The 19,844-nt window shown below is 38.6% G+C and overlaps 1 protein-coding gene across 1 annotated transcript in view; it reads right to left on the bottom strand.

The window, feature by feature from the left end:
* The window catches only part of DNAJC13 (DnaJ heat shock protein family (Hsp40) member C13), a 57,872-nt gene that overhangs the window by 10,856 nt on the left and 27,172 nt on the right, over window positions 1-19,844 (bottom strand). The window contains exons 23-46 of the mRNA XM_062509256.1: window positions 19,373-19,526; window positions 17,113-17,216; window positions 16,875-17,034; window positions 15,879-15,941; window positions 15,434-15,535; window positions 15,182-15,286; window positions 14,580-14,782; window positions 14,061-14,145; window positions 13,422-13,576; window positions 12,454-12,499; window positions 12,118-12,272; window positions 11,309-11,510; window positions 10,535-10,650; window positions 9,595-9,673; window positions 8,917-9,052; window positions 7,607-7,791; window positions 6,098-6,172; window positions 5,772-5,891; window positions 4,338-4,517; window positions 3,842-4,009; window positions 2,473-2,586; window positions 2,023-2,139; window positions 1,312-1,489; window positions 158-249 (exon numbers count right to left, since the gene is read on the bottom strand). Coding sequence (XP_062365240.1) covers window positions 158-249; window positions 1,312-1,489; window positions 2,023-2,139; window positions 2,473-2,586; window positions 3,842-4,009; window positions 4,338-4,517; window positions 5,772-5,891; window positions 6,098-6,172; window positions 7,607-7,791; window positions 8,917-9,052; window positions 9,595-9,673; window positions 10,535-10,650; window positions 11,309-11,510; window positions 12,118-12,272; window positions 12,454-12,499; window positions 13,422-13,576; window positions 14,061-14,145; window positions 14,580-14,782; window positions 15,182-15,286; window positions 15,434-15,535; window positions 15,879-15,941; window positions 16,875-17,034; window positions 17,113-17,216; window positions 19,373-19,526 — 3,094 coding nt within the window. The remainder of the gene's footprint in view (window positions 1-157; window positions 250-1,311; window positions 1,490-2,022; window positions 2,140-2,472; window positions 2,587-3,841; window positions 4,010-4,337; window positions 4,518-5,771; window positions 5,892-6,097; window positions 6,173-7,606; window positions 7,792-8,916; window positions 9,053-9,594; window positions 9,674-10,534; window positions 10,651-11,308; window positions 11,511-12,117; window positions 12,273-12,453; window positions 12,500-13,421; window positions 13,577-14,060; window positions 14,146-14,579; window positions 14,783-15,181; window positions 15,287-15,433; window positions 15,536-15,878; window positions 15,942-16,874; window positions 17,035-17,112; window positions 17,217-19,372; window positions 19,527-19,844) is intronic.

Below are 19,844 nucleotides of genomic sequence, written 5' to 3'. Positions count from 1 at the left end.
GGAATGGACACTTTAGAATCCCAATCTGAGTATTTTTTAGATGCTACTCTAACAGATACACAATCATGTTTGTTTGTGGTGATTATGTAAAGCATCCACACAGGGAGGTTGGGAGTTTGTGAGGGTTAGTTTGTTTTTTGATTGGTTGGGTTTTTACCTCCAGAGCCAACTGCTGCACCAAGCCAGCTCCATGAACACGCAAAAGGGAGAATATCAACTTAAAGTGCCCTATGCATTCACACTCAGAACCTGAAAGAGACCAAATAAGTTACTCTCCATGTTAACCAAAGCATTCACTGAACGCCAATTCCCATGTCCATATTTCACTATACAGGCAGGTGTTAAAGACTACACATCTGTATGTAGTCTGCCACAGTAGATGTAACAGCTCACATAGGGCAGCACCTGCTAGAGTTAGAAAATTATGAACTCCTCTCTAGTAATCTAGCTTCCGCAGAATTTCAGGTCAACAATATTTCAAAAACAGAGGGTAACTCCCCTCTTTAAAGAAGCTAACTGGTGTACTTCTTGGACTACCTAGTTACTTGCATTCTTACAAAAGAACTAAACAATTTCCATGATTTTATTTATCATTGACCATCAAAACCTATTGTGTTCAAATACACTTGCCCATTCAGAATGTCCCAGCTCAGAGCAGGGTTGCTATCTCAAGCAGGAACAGTTGCCTTTAGGTTTATAATTGCAAACACAGGGACCATCCTAAACAGCTGTTATTAGATGCCACAATAGTAACATGATTTGCTTTTAGAAGTAGGATATAATACGGTAGGAAAACATCCCAATTATTTGTCTTATGCTTTTCCAGTCTGTTCATTGATATCTGCTCATTAAACTTTGCTGCCTACTCTCAAGAGCATCTCCTCTTTTTTACTATGGCTCTAATACAGGTGCCATTAGGTGTTTACTAGCACACAGTACTCAGTTCAAGAAGGATTTTTTTGATGCAAGCAAGTTTAAAAATCAGTTGAAGATTCTTTGAAGGATTACAGAAAGTTTCTTTCAAGAGGTTTAAGTCTTCCTAGCAGCAGAAGGATCAAATTACAGTTAAAACCTAATGATTAAGAGATGAAAACAGGTAAGGCTTGAATTTAACCCAACGTTTTGCTACATCTACTGACAGTGTTCTCCAGGTAAGGAATAAAACAGCAAGTTTATATGGTTTACAAACAATGTTAGTCTGTCGTCAAGCAAAAAGTTTCTTTCCCACTGGAAGATAAAGACTACAGAGGTTCTGAGTTTTTAAAGTTGCCCACAGAAGAGTATGCTGGGGAAATTCAGTTTTAAGCCTACCTGGGTTGTGTTTTATGACGTTTCTCAGAGCCTCCAGGGCCATTTCAACTCTCCGTAAGCGATCTCCGTGTTGATTTGACTCCACTTTCCCAGTCTGAGTTATTGCCATGAGTGTATGAAGATACTGTGCTTGTGAGCCTACATAATCCAAGAGGCTTGCAGCAAATGCTTTAGGAAGCTTTGAAGTAGACATGACAGCATTTTTAGCTGTGTGATGCAACAGCACCAACAGTAGAAGAAAATATATCCAAATAACTTGTACGTTTCACATACTCCTTTCTTCCAGACAGGCAACACCTCTATGATCACTATTACATCTGGATCCCATTAAACTCTATTTCTATCTAAACATACACTTTAAAAACTGCTGCTACTACAATAGGTGTGTGCTTGCCCATATATATAGATTGATTGCAAAGCCAATAGGCAGAATCACCACCTCCTGGAATGATTGAATCAAACCAAGTGTCTGCATCACAAGCTTGTAGAGAGAAGTCTTGAAGACATCGGAAGAGCACATCTTAGGACACACTTGTTCTTTTAATTCATTCTGCTCCAGTAAAGAGATTTGTCATAACATGCTGATCTTAAAGGAAATTTCCATAACATTCTGTATTTTCCCCATTCTGTTTCCACTGACAGACAGATAAACAGGAAGAAGCAGCATTCCAAATACTAGTTTTAACAGGAAGATTTTTAGCTACATCTCACCTCTAGTTGGAAGGTAGGGACCTCATTGTAGACTCTAACAAAAATCTCTCCCACTATAAGTTCCTTTGCATGGTCACTGAAGACAAAGTCAGATCCATAAGTCTTGTCACAATCGCCCTTGAAGCAGAGATAAGCAGCACAAGCTCAGACAGAAAATAATCTTGTAGAAAGTGTAAAGCTATAATCCGATAATGAAATAGGCAATACTTGAACATAAAACTTAAAGCTTCAGCAGCTCAGAAGCTCAGACTGAAACATAGCACAAAATGAACAAGCAAAATGTCAGGGGTTTTGTTTTCTTTTAAAAACATCGGAATGAAGAAAGCAACTTTGGGGTAGATAACAATGGATACCTGTATAAACCATACAATTGCATCTCGAGAGGATACAGGAAAACAAAACAGTTTTTTAAAAAAACAATACTGGGATTTAAAGTAAAGAGTATCTTACTCTCTTAATCATGCTTTCTTGCTGAGATTCCAAAAACTCAAGTAATTCAGCTCGTGTCCCATTGTTCCAGATCAAGTAGGGGTTCTCTGTGTTACTGTTAAGCATCTTCAGAGTCTAAGAAAAGGAATTTACACAATGTAACACATTTACAACAGTTTTGGATCGTTATGCATAGTAATCAGCATGTTTCATGGTATCAGTCAATCCAATCTCATTAACAGCTAGACTAATTACACAAGCAAGTTTGAAGTGTAAAATTTCCCACATTGGAAAATGTCCTAGGTTACAATCCAGGATGTGCCCAAAATCTATTCTATCACCACCTTCATGAACTGTTAATGGGCCCATCAATGCCTTGCCATGACTCATAGATAACTCTCTCCAGGAGCTATCTCTGTTAATGGGCAATCAAGGACCTACTGCAGGACTCATAGAACAGATATCACCCCATTGTCATATGCTCCGCCCAGAGGGAGGAGCCAAGGATTCTCACCTGGATATAATGTGGGATTTGGGCCCTTACCCACTAGATCTTTCACAGAGGATAAAGGCTACCAGACCTTCTCTGCAAGATCACTGCTTCATCTGGACTGCTACCACGAGCTCAGGATTTTCCAGTGTTCCAGCTTAGTGCTCTCAGAGTTCCACACCAGAATCAGACTGCCCCAGGTTTAGTAAAACAAAACCCCTCAAAGTCCCTAGTTCTGTTTAGTTTTAATGCTGTAGTTATTATTGTTGTTTGTCTTGCTATACATATTAGTAAAGAACTCTCATTCCTATTCCCAGACCTCTGCCTGAAAGCCCCTTTAATTTTCTAAATTTTAATAATTTGGAGGTAGGGGATTCAAATTCTCCATTCCAAAGGGAGGCTCTGCCCTCCCTAGCAGATACCTGTCTTTCAAACCAAGACAGGAAAACATACAGGAAAAACAGTATGTGTAAGTTTTATGGTGAAGTATAATCTAAATTTTAGTTTTTTCTTTATTCTGCTCTGAGACACACTTCAGATTCTCCACCCACTTTTTACAATGAGCAGCAACCACCTGCTGTATCTCTTTATAGATTACTTCCTTGGCACCTTTAAAGAGTTAAGTTTAACCTTCGCTCTCCATCATCATGTTATCCTTAAACCTTGAACAATTAACTCCACTTTTTTGTTTCTGTATTTGTTTTGCAAATATTATTCTATAAAGCACTCTTGCTGTCCATTATGTTTGAGGCTGAACCAGTTTCTTTTCCCTGCAGTTACATCAACTGCAAGTAAAAATCACGCTGCTGTTCTCATTATCAAGAGAATTCAGTGTTCTAGAAGTGACCAGTTACTCCTTTTATAAATCACGAGAGAAAGTTTTGGCCAACAGATGCTTACCTCAGTAGGACTGACCACAGCAAGTTTTCTTGCAATGTAGGGTGTCAACATTCCAGCCAAGCTTTTCCTGATTGTTGGGTTTTCAGGAGTAGCTTGTTCATCAGAAAGATACCCTCCAAGGCGACTCAAAGCCAGGAGACTGAGCTTAGCAAGGCTATTTGCTACCTCCTGAAAAATAGAGAGACAGTTTGAGAAAACCTAGAGCTTTCTTCTAATAGCAAAAGTTTACTTTTATACTGTTTGCTATAGATTAAGAGTGTCTTGCATGAAGTCCTTTAGAAACCATGGGTTTTGGCAGCTTTAACAGTTAAATGCTTTAAAAAACCGAACTTGAAGAGCATTCATCACTATACAGAAACTCCCTTCTAAAACTCTCTGTTAATGTTACTCTTCATGCAATTCAATGATTCTAACAAATATTTGATTACACTTGGTCTCTTAGTAAGAGATGGCAAACAACAACCACTGACTACTGAAAGCACCTTGGCAACATTACCTGGTGGTTCGAATCTTCACTTTTCTGAATCCCGCTCTCCTCCAGCGTATAGTCATAGTTGAAGAGGTAACCCAGTAAGTACCACAGAACTCCAGCTTGGAACAAATGTGTTTGTAGCCAGTAATCTAAGGCAAAGGAGCTAACACACTCTACTCCTAAAGCAGCTACTCGTGGTATGGTCTGAGGGGAGAAAAAATAAGTTTGCCTTAATACCTGTAACCAAAGAATGCAAACTGGTTTCCGTAGATTTAAAAGTCAAGACTTGCTAATTCTGCAATACTAAGCAGCCCAGAGATGAAAAGTGAAGTAGACAATTTCTTCAGCTGAAGTATTTGGTAACCAACAACCTGGCTAATTAGTCAGCATCTTTCAAAGAGAAGTATACTTGAATAGTTATTTAATATGATTAGAAAGCAGCATTGATGAACTGCTGGAAAAACAATTCAAAACTGAGACAGAGATTCCCAGGTGAGTTTTTTATGGCAATACATGTGTCCTGTGGGGACTAAAGAACACACAAGCATATACAGTCAATTACTACCATCTGGTTTTAGTCTCCTGTTTTCACACACCCCACATGAAAAGTTAAAAACAAGCTTTCTTAATTCAGACAAAATTCGGCATTTTTATAACATGAGGCAAGTTCAAAAGAGCTAAGTGGCAAGAAAACTTCTTGAACACTGTTCCCAGAGTTTATGCTGATTTTAGAGTCTATTTGCTTATGCAAGGTCTAGTTGTAGTACTTTTATTTGCTGATTTAGTACAGTAAGCTAAGCTGCCTGATGTGTCACTTAGAAGGCAAAAGTAGCTGAGTCTTTAGAGTGGCTGCAATTCAAATCTACAGTTTAAATGAATTCAAATCCAAGCGTTGAAACAAGGCAGTTGAATTCTGCATCCCATGATTTGCTGGGATCTTACAGAACGGTTTGACCAGTCACTGCAACTATGAGGAAAGGCTGAGAGAATTGGGTTTGTTCAGCCTGGAAAAGAGAAGGCTTCAAGCTGACCTAACTGTGGCCCTCAAGCACCTGAAGGGAGCCCGCACAAAAGGAGGAGAGGGACTGTTTACAACTGTATGGAGTGACAGGACAAGAGGAGAAGGATTTAAGCAGAGAAAGTAGGTTTAGATCAGGTATGAGGAAGTATTGTCTAATGTGAGGGTGGTGAGGCACTGAAAGAGGCTGCCCAGGGAAACAGTGGATGCCCCATCACTATAAGTCTTCAAGGCCAGGTTGGATGCAGGGCTAGTCAACCTGGTCTAGTGAAAGGTGTCCCTGCCCATGGCAGGGGGTTTGGAATTAGATGAACTTAAGGTCTCTTCCAACACAAACCATTCTATGATACTACGACTGTCTTATCTGCCCTGAAAGTAGAATATTCCCCAAAACACTTAACAGTTAAACACCCATTTGGACAAAGAAAAGGAGCACTCGCCTTGCCATAATACAGTAGTCTGCAGAGGTCTTTAATTATGTTCGGCATTTCTGTAATCTTCTCTCTGCATTCCTCAAACTGAGCTGCTACACTGTAGCATTTACTAATGTATCCACATACCTACAAATCACAATATTTTATTAGTTCCAAGTGAAGGAAAAATGCATGTTTACAATTGTATTTTTAATATATACAATAACAGATCAATGTTTTTTTATTGTATATACACACAAATTTGTGTTTATTATCATATTATACACATACACACACCAGGTAGTCTTCTGAGAAGACAATATGCTCAGTTAAAGCTGCTGCTTTAAACTCACCTGTACAGACATATCATCTGGCTTGCTAGAACGAGTCAAGACTGCTACACAACGATTAAATGCTTCTTGCAATACCTGTGAGGATTATATGATGCACAAGCTCAGTCACAACAAAAAGAAGTAAAAGCCAGCAAAACCAAAACATTAGCTGGTAAAGTCATTTTTAATGGCTGAAGCTAAACATTTGACAAATATCTGCTGCTTGCATAAATGGTTTGTAGTGCAAAATTCCTTGTAAGTGGTAGTAATAACCTTTGATGCTTTAAGAGCTGCCAGTCTTGTCACATGTGAACAAATACCTCAGTCAGTGTGCAGACAACACTAAGTTGTGTGGGAGTGTGGATCTCCTGGAGGGCAGGAAGGCTCTGCCAAGGGATCTGGACAGGCTGGACCACTGGGCCAAGGCAAACTCTCTAAGGTTCAACAAGGTCAAGCACCAGGTTCTTCACTTGGGTCACAACAACCCCATGCAGTACTACAGGCTGGGGGGAGAGTGGCTGGAAAGCTGCCTAGCAGAAAGAGCCCTGGGGGTGCTGGTCAACAGCCACTGAACATGAGCCAGGGTGTGCCCAGGAGGCCAAGAAGGCCAATGACATCCTGGAATGGAACAGGACCAAGCATTGCGATTGCCTCCCTGAATCCAACACTGGTCAGGCTGCACCTTGAATGCTGTATTCATTTCTGGGATACCCCTCTCTACAAAAAAAGACATTGAGATGATGGAGCATGTCCAGAGAAGGGCAACAGAGCTGGGAAGGGTCTGGAGAAAAAAATATGATAAAGAACAGCTGAGGCAGGAGGAACTGTATAGCCTTGAGAAAAGAGGGCTAAGAAGAGACCTTATCACACTCTCTACAAGCACATGAAAGAAGGCTGTAGCAAGGTGATGACTGATCTCTTCTCCCAAGAAACAAGATACAGGACAAGAGGAAATGGCCTCATGTAGTGTCAGGGAAGGTTCAGACTGGATATTAGGAGGAATTTTTTTCACCAAAAGGGTGGTCAAACACTGGAACAAGCTGCCAAGGGAAGTGGCTGAGTTGCCATCCCTGAAGGTATTTAAAAAGGCAGGTAGACATGATATAGTGGGACTTGTCTGTTGGGATTAACAGTTGGACTCAATGATCTTCAACACCTTTTCCAACCTAGATGGTTCTAATAGTGTAATATGTCCAATGAAAAGGCCTTCTGCTCAAGTGACTTGTTCACATTTCTCTATTCTTTCTGCATAAAAAATGCAGCAGTTCTGTAAAGGAGTAGAGAAACTTCATATGTAGCTTGCTTATCCACAGTTCAATAGACAAGCCTAGGTACAGAAAAGGGTATACTCTGCAAGATGTTTCTCTTACTGTATCCAGAATATCTGGGACATTAAGAATACCAGGTTTCTCAAGACCAAAAGTGATTCTCAATTACATCTGATTTCCCAAGCATTGAGGATCTAAGACTTCTAGCTACAGAAAAGTTAAGACTAAAAGAATGCATTTCAACATATTTCTTTACATTTACCTCAATTCCACTTTCTCTCCTCAGTTCTTCTGCATTTAATGCTGAACAACTGACAGTATGAAAGGCAAGTTCTGTAGCGGCAGGCAACAGTGGAGATTCTTTGGAAAACAAAAGGTCATCTGATGTTTCAATGGTGATGGTCTTTATCAGCATAGGATAGCCTGCATACTTGTAAGGTTTCAAATCTGAAAGAGGAAATGAAGTCCAAGTTTATATATACACACAGTCTAAGCAATTTAAGCAACCACAAAATTACTGGGGGAAGATATATCAGATATATAAGGACTGGGAAAGGAAGCCAACACCTGGGGAAGCCAACACCCGGGGAATCTGGAACAAGACTGAGCAGTCCACACAATCTAACTCCTCATCACATAGAACTGCTCATGCTAGAAGCTAACAGAGCTTCACAGGGAGAACTCGTTTGAGATTGAAAAGGCTTGTCTCCAGCTCAGTAAGCCCCCAAGCTCAGAGCCTTCCCAGTGATGCTTGTCTCTTTCCAGAGAAACTCAAATATAGCTTGGTCTGTGTCTTGGGCCATGACTGACTAACAATAAGCTTGTAAGAATTTTGTCCAGTTTGACACAATAATTTTAAGTTTTAAATTGCATTTTTCATTCCTGTAGAGTTCAGCAATGCTAAATAATTTCATTTTTCATATGGAGCCAACTGCAAGCCAACACATTTAAGTCTATACTAATGCTGTTCCTAGCTCCACATAACTGACAGGACTGTGACTGCATGTGAGGTTCTTAGTTTACCATTATAATGTAACACACAGCAAAACAATGTGGGCTTTGCAAGACTTGGACATGGCAGCAGCTACCAGCCTGGGACTGTAGCTGGAGCAAGTGTTAGGGTGCTCTAGATATCCCTCTTTCCCAACTGAGCAGTAAGATAGGTCATGTTGCAGTACACTCACCCGAGGACTCTAACACTAATCAGAATTCCTGCTAGAATGGCTCATTATTAACAGCCAGAGGAGTGTAATCTCATGTATAAGCAGCATCTGGGTGAGGAATTTTCTGCATAGATGGAATTCTCCATACGGAGGAAGATGCAAACTGATTAGCATTGGAGCAGAGCACTTCAAAGAGCTATTCATGCTGTTTTGAATTAAGTTTTACTGAAGATTAATTTATTTCATGGAAGAAAAAGTCCTATTTTGAAGCCCTATACCACAGGTACATAATATTGTGGCAAGTCAGAAACCAGATCAACAGAGCACAGACTTAAGAAGACAGGAGATTAAAGCTAACTGAAATGACCGCTAAAGAAATCAACATAAAACTCTGAGGCAATATGCTTACCTTCCTTATGCCTGTTGAAGAGGATGCTTTGAGTTTTCAAGATCAAAATTATATTTTCTGGATCTGGCCCATCTATCACCTTGGCAGACTTTGTGCATAAAAACTCATATGCTTTATTAACTTTTTCAAACATATCCTGCAAATAATGAAAAACAGCTGTAAGTGTTGTTAAGAATCCCTAAATTACTAGATGATCAGTTTAAGTGCAAGTAAAATAAAGTATTGCAGGTTATTAGCAACAGCACTAGCTTTGTTGCCTCACTGCACTTCAGGAAATACTGCAAACAACACTGGTTCATGTATTAGTTTTCTTTTGTCTCCTGAACTCTGCCTTAGGTAAGAGACTACTGTCAATCATAGTATGACAAAAGCAGTAAGTACAGTTGGATTGTGAGAATGGGCAGAGGATGCAGTCTCTGAAAGGGGACAAATACCTTGTTTAGGTCCTGTGTAACTCTCTGAGATGCCAGTCTGATCTGACTACACCAGTTTACTGTAGAAATGCTAAATATTTGAACGATGCTAGTTAAATTATTAATCTGTATTCTTGCAATCATCTAGGGCACAGTTTTTAGAAGGAAGACAGACAATTTAAGTGTACATTTCAAAATTCTTAATGTATGTAGTAGCTGAATATACCCCCATTTCATTAAGACCATAAATTTGTGCTGTACATACCCTGCCTTCTGGATTCTTGTCTGGGTGATATTTTTGAGCCAGCCTGAAATAAGCTTTCCTGATCTTGCTTTCATCATTTCTACAATAAAACAAGTTCCATCAATTACACTTAATAACAAAAAACCAAAAACAGCCACAGAAAAACCAGCCTGGGGTTCTGACAACAGCACTACCAGTAACTGCAACTTTCACTTTTGAGTGAAAACTACAAAGCTCTCCTATTTCCTTTTTAAAACCCTGCTTCATCATCTTACACTGAATGGGGGGTTATCATGTGGTCAGAGCAAGAAGAAATTTTAGAGACTGAAAGTACCTATATTAGGTACTCTTGTACCTAATATACTAACCAGAAGGTGTTCAAAGTTCCTCAATATTTTAAATGAAGAATCTAAATGAGCTACAAGTGTTAAAAGTTAGTATTTCACCATTTGCAGTAAGTGCACTATTCTTGAAGGATAAACAAACAGCTGCTGTTTCACTTCTAGAAAACTGAAGTCAGAAACCAGTGGCAAGACAGGATGCAAAAAATTCTAAGGATATAAGCACCAAGAAATTATGATTAGGGCAAAATGGAGGAGGGAGAAGGATGATTACACAAAAATCTCCTTTGAACATATTCAAGTTCTGATATATTCTTTACTCACTATGCTTGAGTCTAAAGCTCGTTCTGTAAAAGAGCAAAGCTCAAAGCATTATTTTAGCCATTTTCAGCTTATCTAAACACTTTAATAATTGTTTTCTCAAACACTGGAATTGCAGTTCCAAACCTTGTTTCTTTTTGGCAAAGCAATCCTCCACTGTGAAAGAAGAGGGTGCTACACGTGACTGAGCTGGTATCACTAACTCTTCCCAAGCACAGAGATAAGAAACTTCCATTTGCTCATTGCATGGAGTTTATATAACAGTAGTTGTACAACTTTAAATCCTGAAGACAACTTACTGGCCTTGTCCTCTGGGTAGGTTAAGAACTTCATAAGCATCATCTATTGACATGGTAGGTGGCTTCTTCTCCACCTCCTTCTTCCAAGCTTCTAGGGTATCTTTCAACAGTTTAACCTCAAGAATTAAAATTTATTAGTGTTTAATTTATGCTGACACCAATATCCATAATTTTAATAAAATCCTGCTTTATTAATGAATCCTGTATTTTATTCAACATAAAAGCACCTTGAGATTAAAATGACTATGTAAGAGTCAAATTAGAAGATGGAGAAGCACTTAAATAAGAGACAGTTCACATCATAATACTATATAAACTGCAAAGCTGCATGAATAAATAAAGCTGCTTAGACAGATCTAGTCCATAGACTTGCACAAAAAAGGATCTCTTCAGTTAATGTACTGACACGTTAGCTTGGTTTCTTCTGCAGTGTGGACAAATAAGAACCCTAAAGTCATGATTTCCATTCCCTCTCCCCACCCCTAAAATAAGATTCACTGAAACACTCTCTGAAGTTTCTCAGGTGCTTGATTTTGCTATTTAAGTAATCACCACATGAAGGATACACTTATGGGGTTGTTATGAGTAAAGAACACTATGCTGTTTCAAGATAAAGTAGGGTTTAATGTATTTACTTGTGGACCAAAATTCACGAAAAAGGTGTTACTTGTAACAAACACAGCATTTGTTTTTGTTAATATTTTAGGACTTTTTGTTAACTTTAAAGACTGAAAGATCAATAACTAAATGAATCCTAAAATACTTCTTACTTACTGGATCTTTAATTGGCCAGTCTGGAAATCTGAGTGTATCACAAAGATGCTTGAGATAATAAATGTTACAGAACAGTTCATTTTCCAGTTGGGGATAATTGATAACTGGGATGGGACAGTATTGGTAGAGGGCTCTTGTATTGCTTTGAAGACGAGGGGTGAAGTCAGCAAGATGAGCAGCAATCTTCTCAATCATTAGACGCCTAAAAGTTACAAAGTTTAGTTTAACACTTGCCCAGCAGTCCTCAATCCTCACTCACTGTACAAGCTATTCAATGATTTCTTCTGAGAAGGTTTTCCTTAGAAGTTTCCCACATTTCTATAGGGATTTAGAATTGGATTATATTCCTATTTTATTAGAGAGCTATTTAAACACCATGAAAATTAGTTTATTAAAAACAATTAAAAGTGGAATTTTGCCTTTCTCAACACCTCTTTACTTTCTGGAAGACCCTAATATGTATTGAAATATTAGAGGTATATCACAGAGGTAAGTGCTGGTAACAAAAAAGTATATACAAATGAGTAAGTATAAAGCACTTCATATGCATAGTCAAGTCTCCACTAACAAAAGTAACTTGTGCAAGATGTTCAGGGAAATATTCCCCTTCCCACTGCCAATTCTACTCTCTCCTGCCCTGGTTACTTTCGGTTGAAGCAGAGCACAATGCAGGACATTGCCCTTGCAGAAACCAAACAGGAGGAAGCCATGGAATCCAGGTATTTTCATCTTTCTTGAAGAATGTCAAATACCTCTTCAACATAACCTACAGTTCAGATTTATTTGCCCCACTGACAGAAAACAGTTACCTCATTTCATTGCTCCAAATTGCTTCCGGAGTGTCAAATTCTCCAAGGAATATCTCAGAAAATTTTTCAGGTTCATAGTTTTCTAAATAACACACCATTGCTTCAGGAAGAATATGTCCAAGTATACTTCTTTGAACTATATCTTGACTTTTTGTCTACAGAAGAGATCATATGGTCATCTCGAAGGTAATTGAATTCTGTCTTGCTAACTAATTTGAGACCTAAAATCTCTCCCCCTTTTCCCTTATAGTTCTTAAATTCTAGTTAAAACAACTACAGGTAGTAGTCTGCAAAATTATTTGGAAACAAAGGTAGTTATTCTTGCAATCTACTCACTTCTTCAGACTTGAAAGCTTGTTTTGTATGTGTATATTTCAAAAACCTAGAAGAGAAACAGCAGTTATTCTCTTTTTGTTTAATACTTAGGTACCCTTGAATAGTAAGCAGACCAACATACTCCAGCTGGCAGGTATTACACATCTACCTTGAGATAAAAGAGTAACTGCAATAGTTGCATGAATCTTTGTACTATATTCATTAAATCCTTGAGAGCTTCATCAAGCTAAGCACTCCCATGTTCTAAATGTGGTTTTACAGTCATCATTTCAGTTTGAAAGTCTTGTTAATGAAAACTGGTTTTCTACACACACACAAAAAGATGCTGATAGAGACACAGACAACCTCTATGCTGTTAGATCACCACTGTGGGGATAAAACAAGATGATTTTAGACTAACTGCTGACAGTTCTATTACACCAGAGTCATCATGGAAGCATGCAATCGTTTCCCAATGCATTTCACTGTACAAAAGACTTAACTGGAATTGCAAGACAGCTCTTTATGAACTACTGCATTTAGAAGAAAAGTACTGAAATTAATCACAGTAGCCACCTGCATGCGCAGTGTATTATCAGGTAGCAGAGACTGATTAAACTGTTTTAGGCTTCAATATTGAAAGAAGCTATTAGAATTTTTAAGCCCTTTCAATAGCTGCCTATTATCAAAAGCTACATCAGCATATATGTAGCCTGTGTTACTGCTTTTTAGTGCTTGTAATGGTTTATTCTACAATAAGGTATGCTCAGTTGTACTGTTAGAACTACATTATCAGACATGTTCTCATTCTCTCTCTGGAAGGATCATAAGCAATTCACTTTTTAGTGATTGACTAGATCACATGGAAGCAATTCTTCTAGAAGAAGAATTTCATGTTGTTTCTAGCAAGCCACACTTCCCAGAACATGTAGAGACGTAAGGCAGCAGTCCTGAGGATGACTGGATGGATGGCTGTTCTTTATCCTCACCTTGCAATAGGAAGTACATTAGAACCTGTGTACATCATGATGAAGAAGAATACTCCACTCAGATAAAAACGAGGTAACTGAGGGTTGTCTTGCATTACATGAGAGAGCAATACAGCAACTTTTTCCACAAGGATAGGATCAAAAGTCAGTAGCAGCTGAAATCAAATACAAGCATTTATATTAGCCGCAAGTATGCAAGTTACCTAGCCAAAATTGAAGTTTTAACTAATTATTGAGACAACCCAGAAAGTTACAGGAAATACAGTTAAAGAAACTCTTTCTGCTTAAAAAGAGAAAGTGTCAACCAAAGAATATTTAAAGTTGAAAGGGGCCTCTGGAGACCTTCTTGTCAATCCCCTCTGCTAAAAGCACAGTCTTCTAGACCTGGTTGATAAAGACCATGTCCAGGTGGCTTTTCAGTATCTCCAAGGATGGAAATATTTCTTTATGAGATATTGGCTGAAAAGCATGAAATTTGCAACAACACCCTATGAAATGAACAACTGCTTGGTCAGAGATCTGTGCAATTTTACAGTTGTTCTTTGATGTGTCTGCCCCACCCAAAGTATTCACATGGGGAAGATGGTAGAGCAAGTCAAACTTTCACTCATTTAGGTATATTTTTGAAGAGTTATTTACCTGAGTGATATGAGGAAGGCAAGTACTATCTGTCAACAGCCTTTTCACTCTAGGCAGAGGTCTTATAATAGCATTATCTTGATCCCTAAAAAAATCAAGTAGAACAGCAATAAGCACACATGTGCCCTTTCTCTTCTTAGAACTAACCATTTTATTAAGCATAAATATTAGACTATTGAAGCCATATTCTTTATCTTTTTTTAACTTCAAAATTTGTTATTCGACTTGGTAAGTGTGGTTTAGTGTCCTGCATTAAAGCAGTTTTGTTTAAGTTAAACAAGAGCCTGTCTATAGCATTAGGAATGCACACAGCCTGTGCATTCATTCATGCAGTCCCTTTCACAATACTAGTATTGTCTCCTTTGCAAACTCTATTTGCCCACAGAATTAATTACTAGCATGTAAAAGACTCTTTAATAGAGTTCCTTAATGTACTTTCCAAGAAAAGCTTTGACAGAATTTATAAATTCATGCAGCTGCCAGTAAAGTTAACCCCTTCTGCTGAAAATCACTGTTTACCTGCTGGGAAAATATCCACACATGGTGATGAGCATGTTGAGGACAAGTGTGGCAAGGTCAGTCTCATTCAACACAGGCTGGCCGCTGGCAAGCAAGCACCACTTCAGCTGAGGGATGACCTGTAAGGGTCGCCAGCCATCCATACCCTGAGCCCAGCAACGAGTTTTTGAAGTCAGCTTTCCATTGTTCCATAGATCCTGCATCTATTGTAAGATTAGAGATGAATTTAGTTTATTCAGCATTCAGTCACCTTTGCTTCTAAACACTCACACTCATGACAAGCTTTTAACTATTGTACGGCTGACTATTATTTCACTATTGCGTGAAATTTCAATGTGTTTATAACTCTGTCGTAGAATCACAAAGTAGAAGGTGTCAGATTATGTTGGAACTAGTTGAGGCATGAAGGGATAGGCAGTCTTACCAAAAAGGCTGTAGTTCTTGGCACTACATGAAGTCTCTTATCTAGCTTTAATCCTCATTTAAAGTTACTTGGAGAACATTCTTTAGCATTGTTTATGGTCCCTCTCACTGTTTTAAACACACCCAGTCACCAGGACATAAATCATTTGTCAAGTTGTGAGTCTGAAGCTGACAGGTACCTCTTGAAAGCTGTAAGGACCACTCCTTTCTTTGTCAGCGTTGCCAAAGTACCATTCTTTCTCACTCTCCCTCTTCGCATCAGGTGCTGCCTCAATCACGTTGCTCTAAAAGTTGATGTTTACAAGAATAGCTTTAACTTCACAGTGCAAATATCACATTTCTATAGGAAATGTGAAAAGTACATTGATTTCTTAAGGAATTGTCCCTTTCATGGAGTAACATATGAGTAGTAAAAAACAAAGGCCCTGTACCTGCAAAGGAACTGTAGCTCTGCTCGTGTGAAGATGTGCCAGAGTAAGAAGATCTACAAGGATTCTGATACCATTTGAATCCATAAGGTCCTTCACATTTCTCTGTTAACAAATGAACTGAATTACCAAAAGCATTTTCTAGGTAAGTGTTGCTGCAATTAAGCACTGAACACTTTTATTCAAGTAAGAAGTGACCACAAAAAGAAGTCTAATCATTCTCTAGAGTGACTATAATGGTACAATCACCACCAATACCACGCATTTCCTCCAGCTCTCTCACCAGTAAATAACAGCTATCACATTACAGAAAGCTGTATCAAACATTGTTCTAAAACTTCCCCAATACTTGAATTTTTGTTCACGTTAACCCTGAAACACCAGTTCAGACTATTTTATACAGTCAAAAGACTGATAAACTGCTGTTAAGTGTACGTGTCCACCTTACCTTATTGAGGATCAGCTTGTTAAGGAACAGGATCAATCTGTCCCGCTCAAGCCTGTCAGTGCACTGTTGCAGCAGAAAAGAACAAGTTAGTGTTTCATAGCAAATACAAGAAGTTCCTTTCACAAGTCAACACAGTTTCAGCTGCAAAACCCCATATTTTTTTTTTTCATGCTCAGCAAAACTGCTGATTCGGTTTCATGCACAGCTAATAAAGGTAGTTTTCTGCCACTGAGGAGAAAAGGCCTTCTCGCTCACCAACACCACTGTTGCCCTGGATCAAACCCACTGTTCTGCCAAGTCTACTGTTCTATCAGGACTATGTTTGGATTCTAGTGAACCAATTAAGACGAACACAAGAGAAAAAGAGAATGCTTTTAGCCAGCAGACAGAGAGGGTCTTTGATGTCACATCCCTGGTGAGATTATCAAGGCTCAAGGCAAAATAAAAAGGGACTACACTGGTTCAGTTTTACTTGCAACAGCCAAAACCCATGCTGATGCAAGGAAAGAACTCCTCCTTCAGACTGCTTGGAAATTTAGTTTTGCAAGATGAATCAGATGACAGACATAACAGACGCTTAATAGGCAAAGCAGCTACTACTACAAATCTAATCCATCACGTGTGCTCTTCTAAAGCTTTCATTAGGTCTGGGGCTACAACTCAAAGTCAGTGCTTTGAAAAAATGTGATATGGAACAAGATTTTCCTCTCATAAAGCTTCTGCATTTTCCAAAAGCAAGCTGAAGCTGTATCTGCATTTTGTTCGTTTCAAAGCAACTAGTTTGAAATACCTCTATGATCAGCATGTTTTTGCGTTAAACTTCAATGAAACTGAAACAAAGGGAGATACTAAGAACAGCTGTTGACAGCACAGAAAAAAAGTATTCACATTCTGTAAACCCAGAACTTAGGTTTCATAGTAACTTGAAGGATCTGAACACATGCTGGACTAGCAGTATAGTAACTACTACATCCAACAATTAAAAATAATTCTTACCCTTTCTAACATTCCAACAATGTACTTAGTATCAGAAAATGGTCCTATTTCTTCATGACACCTTCCATAAACAATGGCCAGTGCTTGCAGACACAAGCATTTCATGTTCACTTTTGGGGTAAGCAAGAAGCGATGGTAGAGTTCATTGAAGAATTCATATCTAAAAAAGAAATGAGATTTTAGTAAACAAAACACACACGGACCTTAGGAATGAGATAAGGTTTTAATAATGTCTCACGATCTTTTGATTGCTCCACTCTCTTCAGTTTCATCTTCTTCCAGCAGCAATCTTAAATAATAATCCCCTATTTTTATTTCTTCAGAAAGGCACTCGTATTTCACCTGTAACACAGAACACCTTACTTAACAATACATACTGTTTCTCCTTCAGTAAATTTTTGCTTGCATAACAATAATGGTTTCAATTGCATCTAAAAACTCAACAAGGTTAGCAACCTCTCCTAAGTTGCAGGGAAGCTGAAATCTGTAAGTTTTCTGTTAAAGAAATTCACATCTACAAAACAAAATCCACGGGTTATTGCTGCCCCCCTGAAGTTTCTCATCTTACTGAAATCTCCATTTCCAGCCTTTAACTTACTTGTTTCTAATACCAGCTGGTTTTATTAATTAAACTTGGATAACACATGATGTATTCAGTGACTCATGTTTTAATAAGTAGTTATTCCACTACAAGGTATTTCACTCAATATTATTTCAAGTATGAAGCACAAGCATGACCTAATTACTAGTTACACTTGCTACTGTGCTGGATAATAAAAGCCTAGAGGCATCAGTTCACATAACAAGAAGCTGAAGTAAAATTGCACAATAAAAGGCATCATTAACTTCAGAGCAACTACATTAAACTTAACAAATGCCTCAATGTTCAGTGGTAACAAGCATTTGGCAAGCACTTTAATTAGAGGCACCTCTAACATACAACAAAAGCCACTCTATACAGATGTTTTGCTTATCCACAGTTTACAGATTACTGTCAAGAAGCCACAAAGTTAACTGCAGATTTGATCTCAGCATATCATACAAAGATATCCCACTAACTGGTATGCTTTTAGAGGAGTCTCAAGTCAGGATCCCCCTTAGCAAAGTGACAGGTTCCACAATTGATAGAAAAGCCTTTGTCACCACTACCTAGTTCAAATACTAACAGCATAGTTCCAGTAACATATTCATTACAATTTAAAAGCACATCTGTGAGACAGCAGCTGCTCAATCCAGTCCTAAAGTATGCAGGGTTGTAGCAGCAAGAATGCTACCGATACATTCCACAGCATAAAGCCACGCAGGACTGTAGAGCACATGGGGGAAGTCCATATTACTAAGTTTCAAGTCTATACTTCTGATTCTGTCCCAGTTTGCAGTGCTAAAAAGTTGGGATAGCAGACACTGTGACACCCAGAAGTCCTGTGCCTGACCTACACCTGAAGGGAACTTTGAAATATGGATGCCAGTTCAATAAATACCAGTCTAAACCCAGTCTTAGCTATTTATTGCATCAATGTAAGAAGCAACCTGTAGTGTGACAGGGATAAATATTGTTCTCTCATAATATTTTTTTTTCCTCATAAACCGTTGGCCTGATGTCCTGCAGTTCTTCCTGATTTGCAGTGTAGTCAGCTGAGAAATTCTCCAAACCAAATTTGTTCTCATTTTGCAAATAGTTCTCAGCTCAAATGTCACTAGAAACCCATATTCTAACAAGGATGGCAATGGGAATATCTAAGGACTATCTTGCAGTTGAATTCAAGGGTGGCCTTGCTTTGCTTAAGTGTTACACATTAATTAAAACCACATTGTTGTGTGGAACCACAAAAGATAAGAGAACAGTACAGGAAGTGTTTATTAGCACATTACTTGAAAACATCTTGCAAGATGTTTTGAGAAAGCCAATCAGGACCATAATGACGGCTTTGCATAAGCATCCAAGCTGTTTTTTTTTTTCCTTTAGGTACTGCTGTTCCTGGAATGGGATGACAGTGACCTTCACCTATGATTTACAATGCAGCATGTTTTAGCCCCACAACCTATTCATGATTTGGCAACCCAGTATTTAACAGACACAGGATTATTGAAACATGAAGGAAACAAAAACAAACTTGTTATCAGGAACAAGTTTCTTCTGAAACTACCCAAAACAATTCTGATAGAGCACTCTCAAAAACAAGTACGACTTATCTGGACAACAGTGTAAGGACCAACTGTTGTCTTATTGCAAGAATACTCCATGGGTTCTGATAAATGTTTCATCTCTACGGCATCATTTGCTAGATTAAAGAGGCTTATGTTTTGCACAGTGACATTGGACAGTAGTACTTGTTCACTGATTTAAGCCTTAGCAGTTGATTCCATAACCCCCCAAAAATTCTAGCTTTTAGTTGGGGATTATCAACAGAAGATTCACCTGTGAAATAAGAGACAGAAGTGACATTTCAGGTACACATATTTTACAGATTCAGTTTATCCTATGGTAGATAATTTACCTCAAACTCTTGGTGGTTCCACGAGATAACATTAGCACTACCAAGTTCTCTGTCAATATTAAATGCTCTCATCTCAGACTCAAGAGTATCTCTCAGTTCTTCCCGTGTTTTGAAGTTCCAAATCAAGTTTGATCTAGCATGATCCTGAACAAATCTAAGAAAAGTTACATAGTTTAAACCTCCCAAAACATTATCTGAAAAGCAGACAAGATTCAGCTGGCAAGCTAGGGAAAATTGCTAGCATTAATGGACCTTAATTAGAAGGCAGAGAGCAGTGGTCTCCAGTTTGTTACAGTAATTACAGTTGTTCGCTTGTATACTGTTGTCACAGCCATGGTGGCCAGCCTAGACTGTCTCATCCTTTTGGGCTGAGTTTGCCATCTACATGTAGCTGATGACCAGGAGACATGCAAGTGATTCACTGTAAGCCAATAAAGACTACAGGTAGACAATCCAGAGCAGCTGACATGCA

This window comes from Cinclus cinclus, chromosome 1, assembly GCF_963662255.1.
Source record: "Cinclus cinclus chromosome 1, bCinCin1.1, whole genome shotgun sequence".
Taxonomy (NCBI): Eukaryota; Metazoa; Chordata; class Aves; order Passeriformes; family Cinclidae; genus Cinclus; species Cinclus cinclus.
This window is presented reverse-complemented; position numbering and strand designations above follow the sequence as displayed.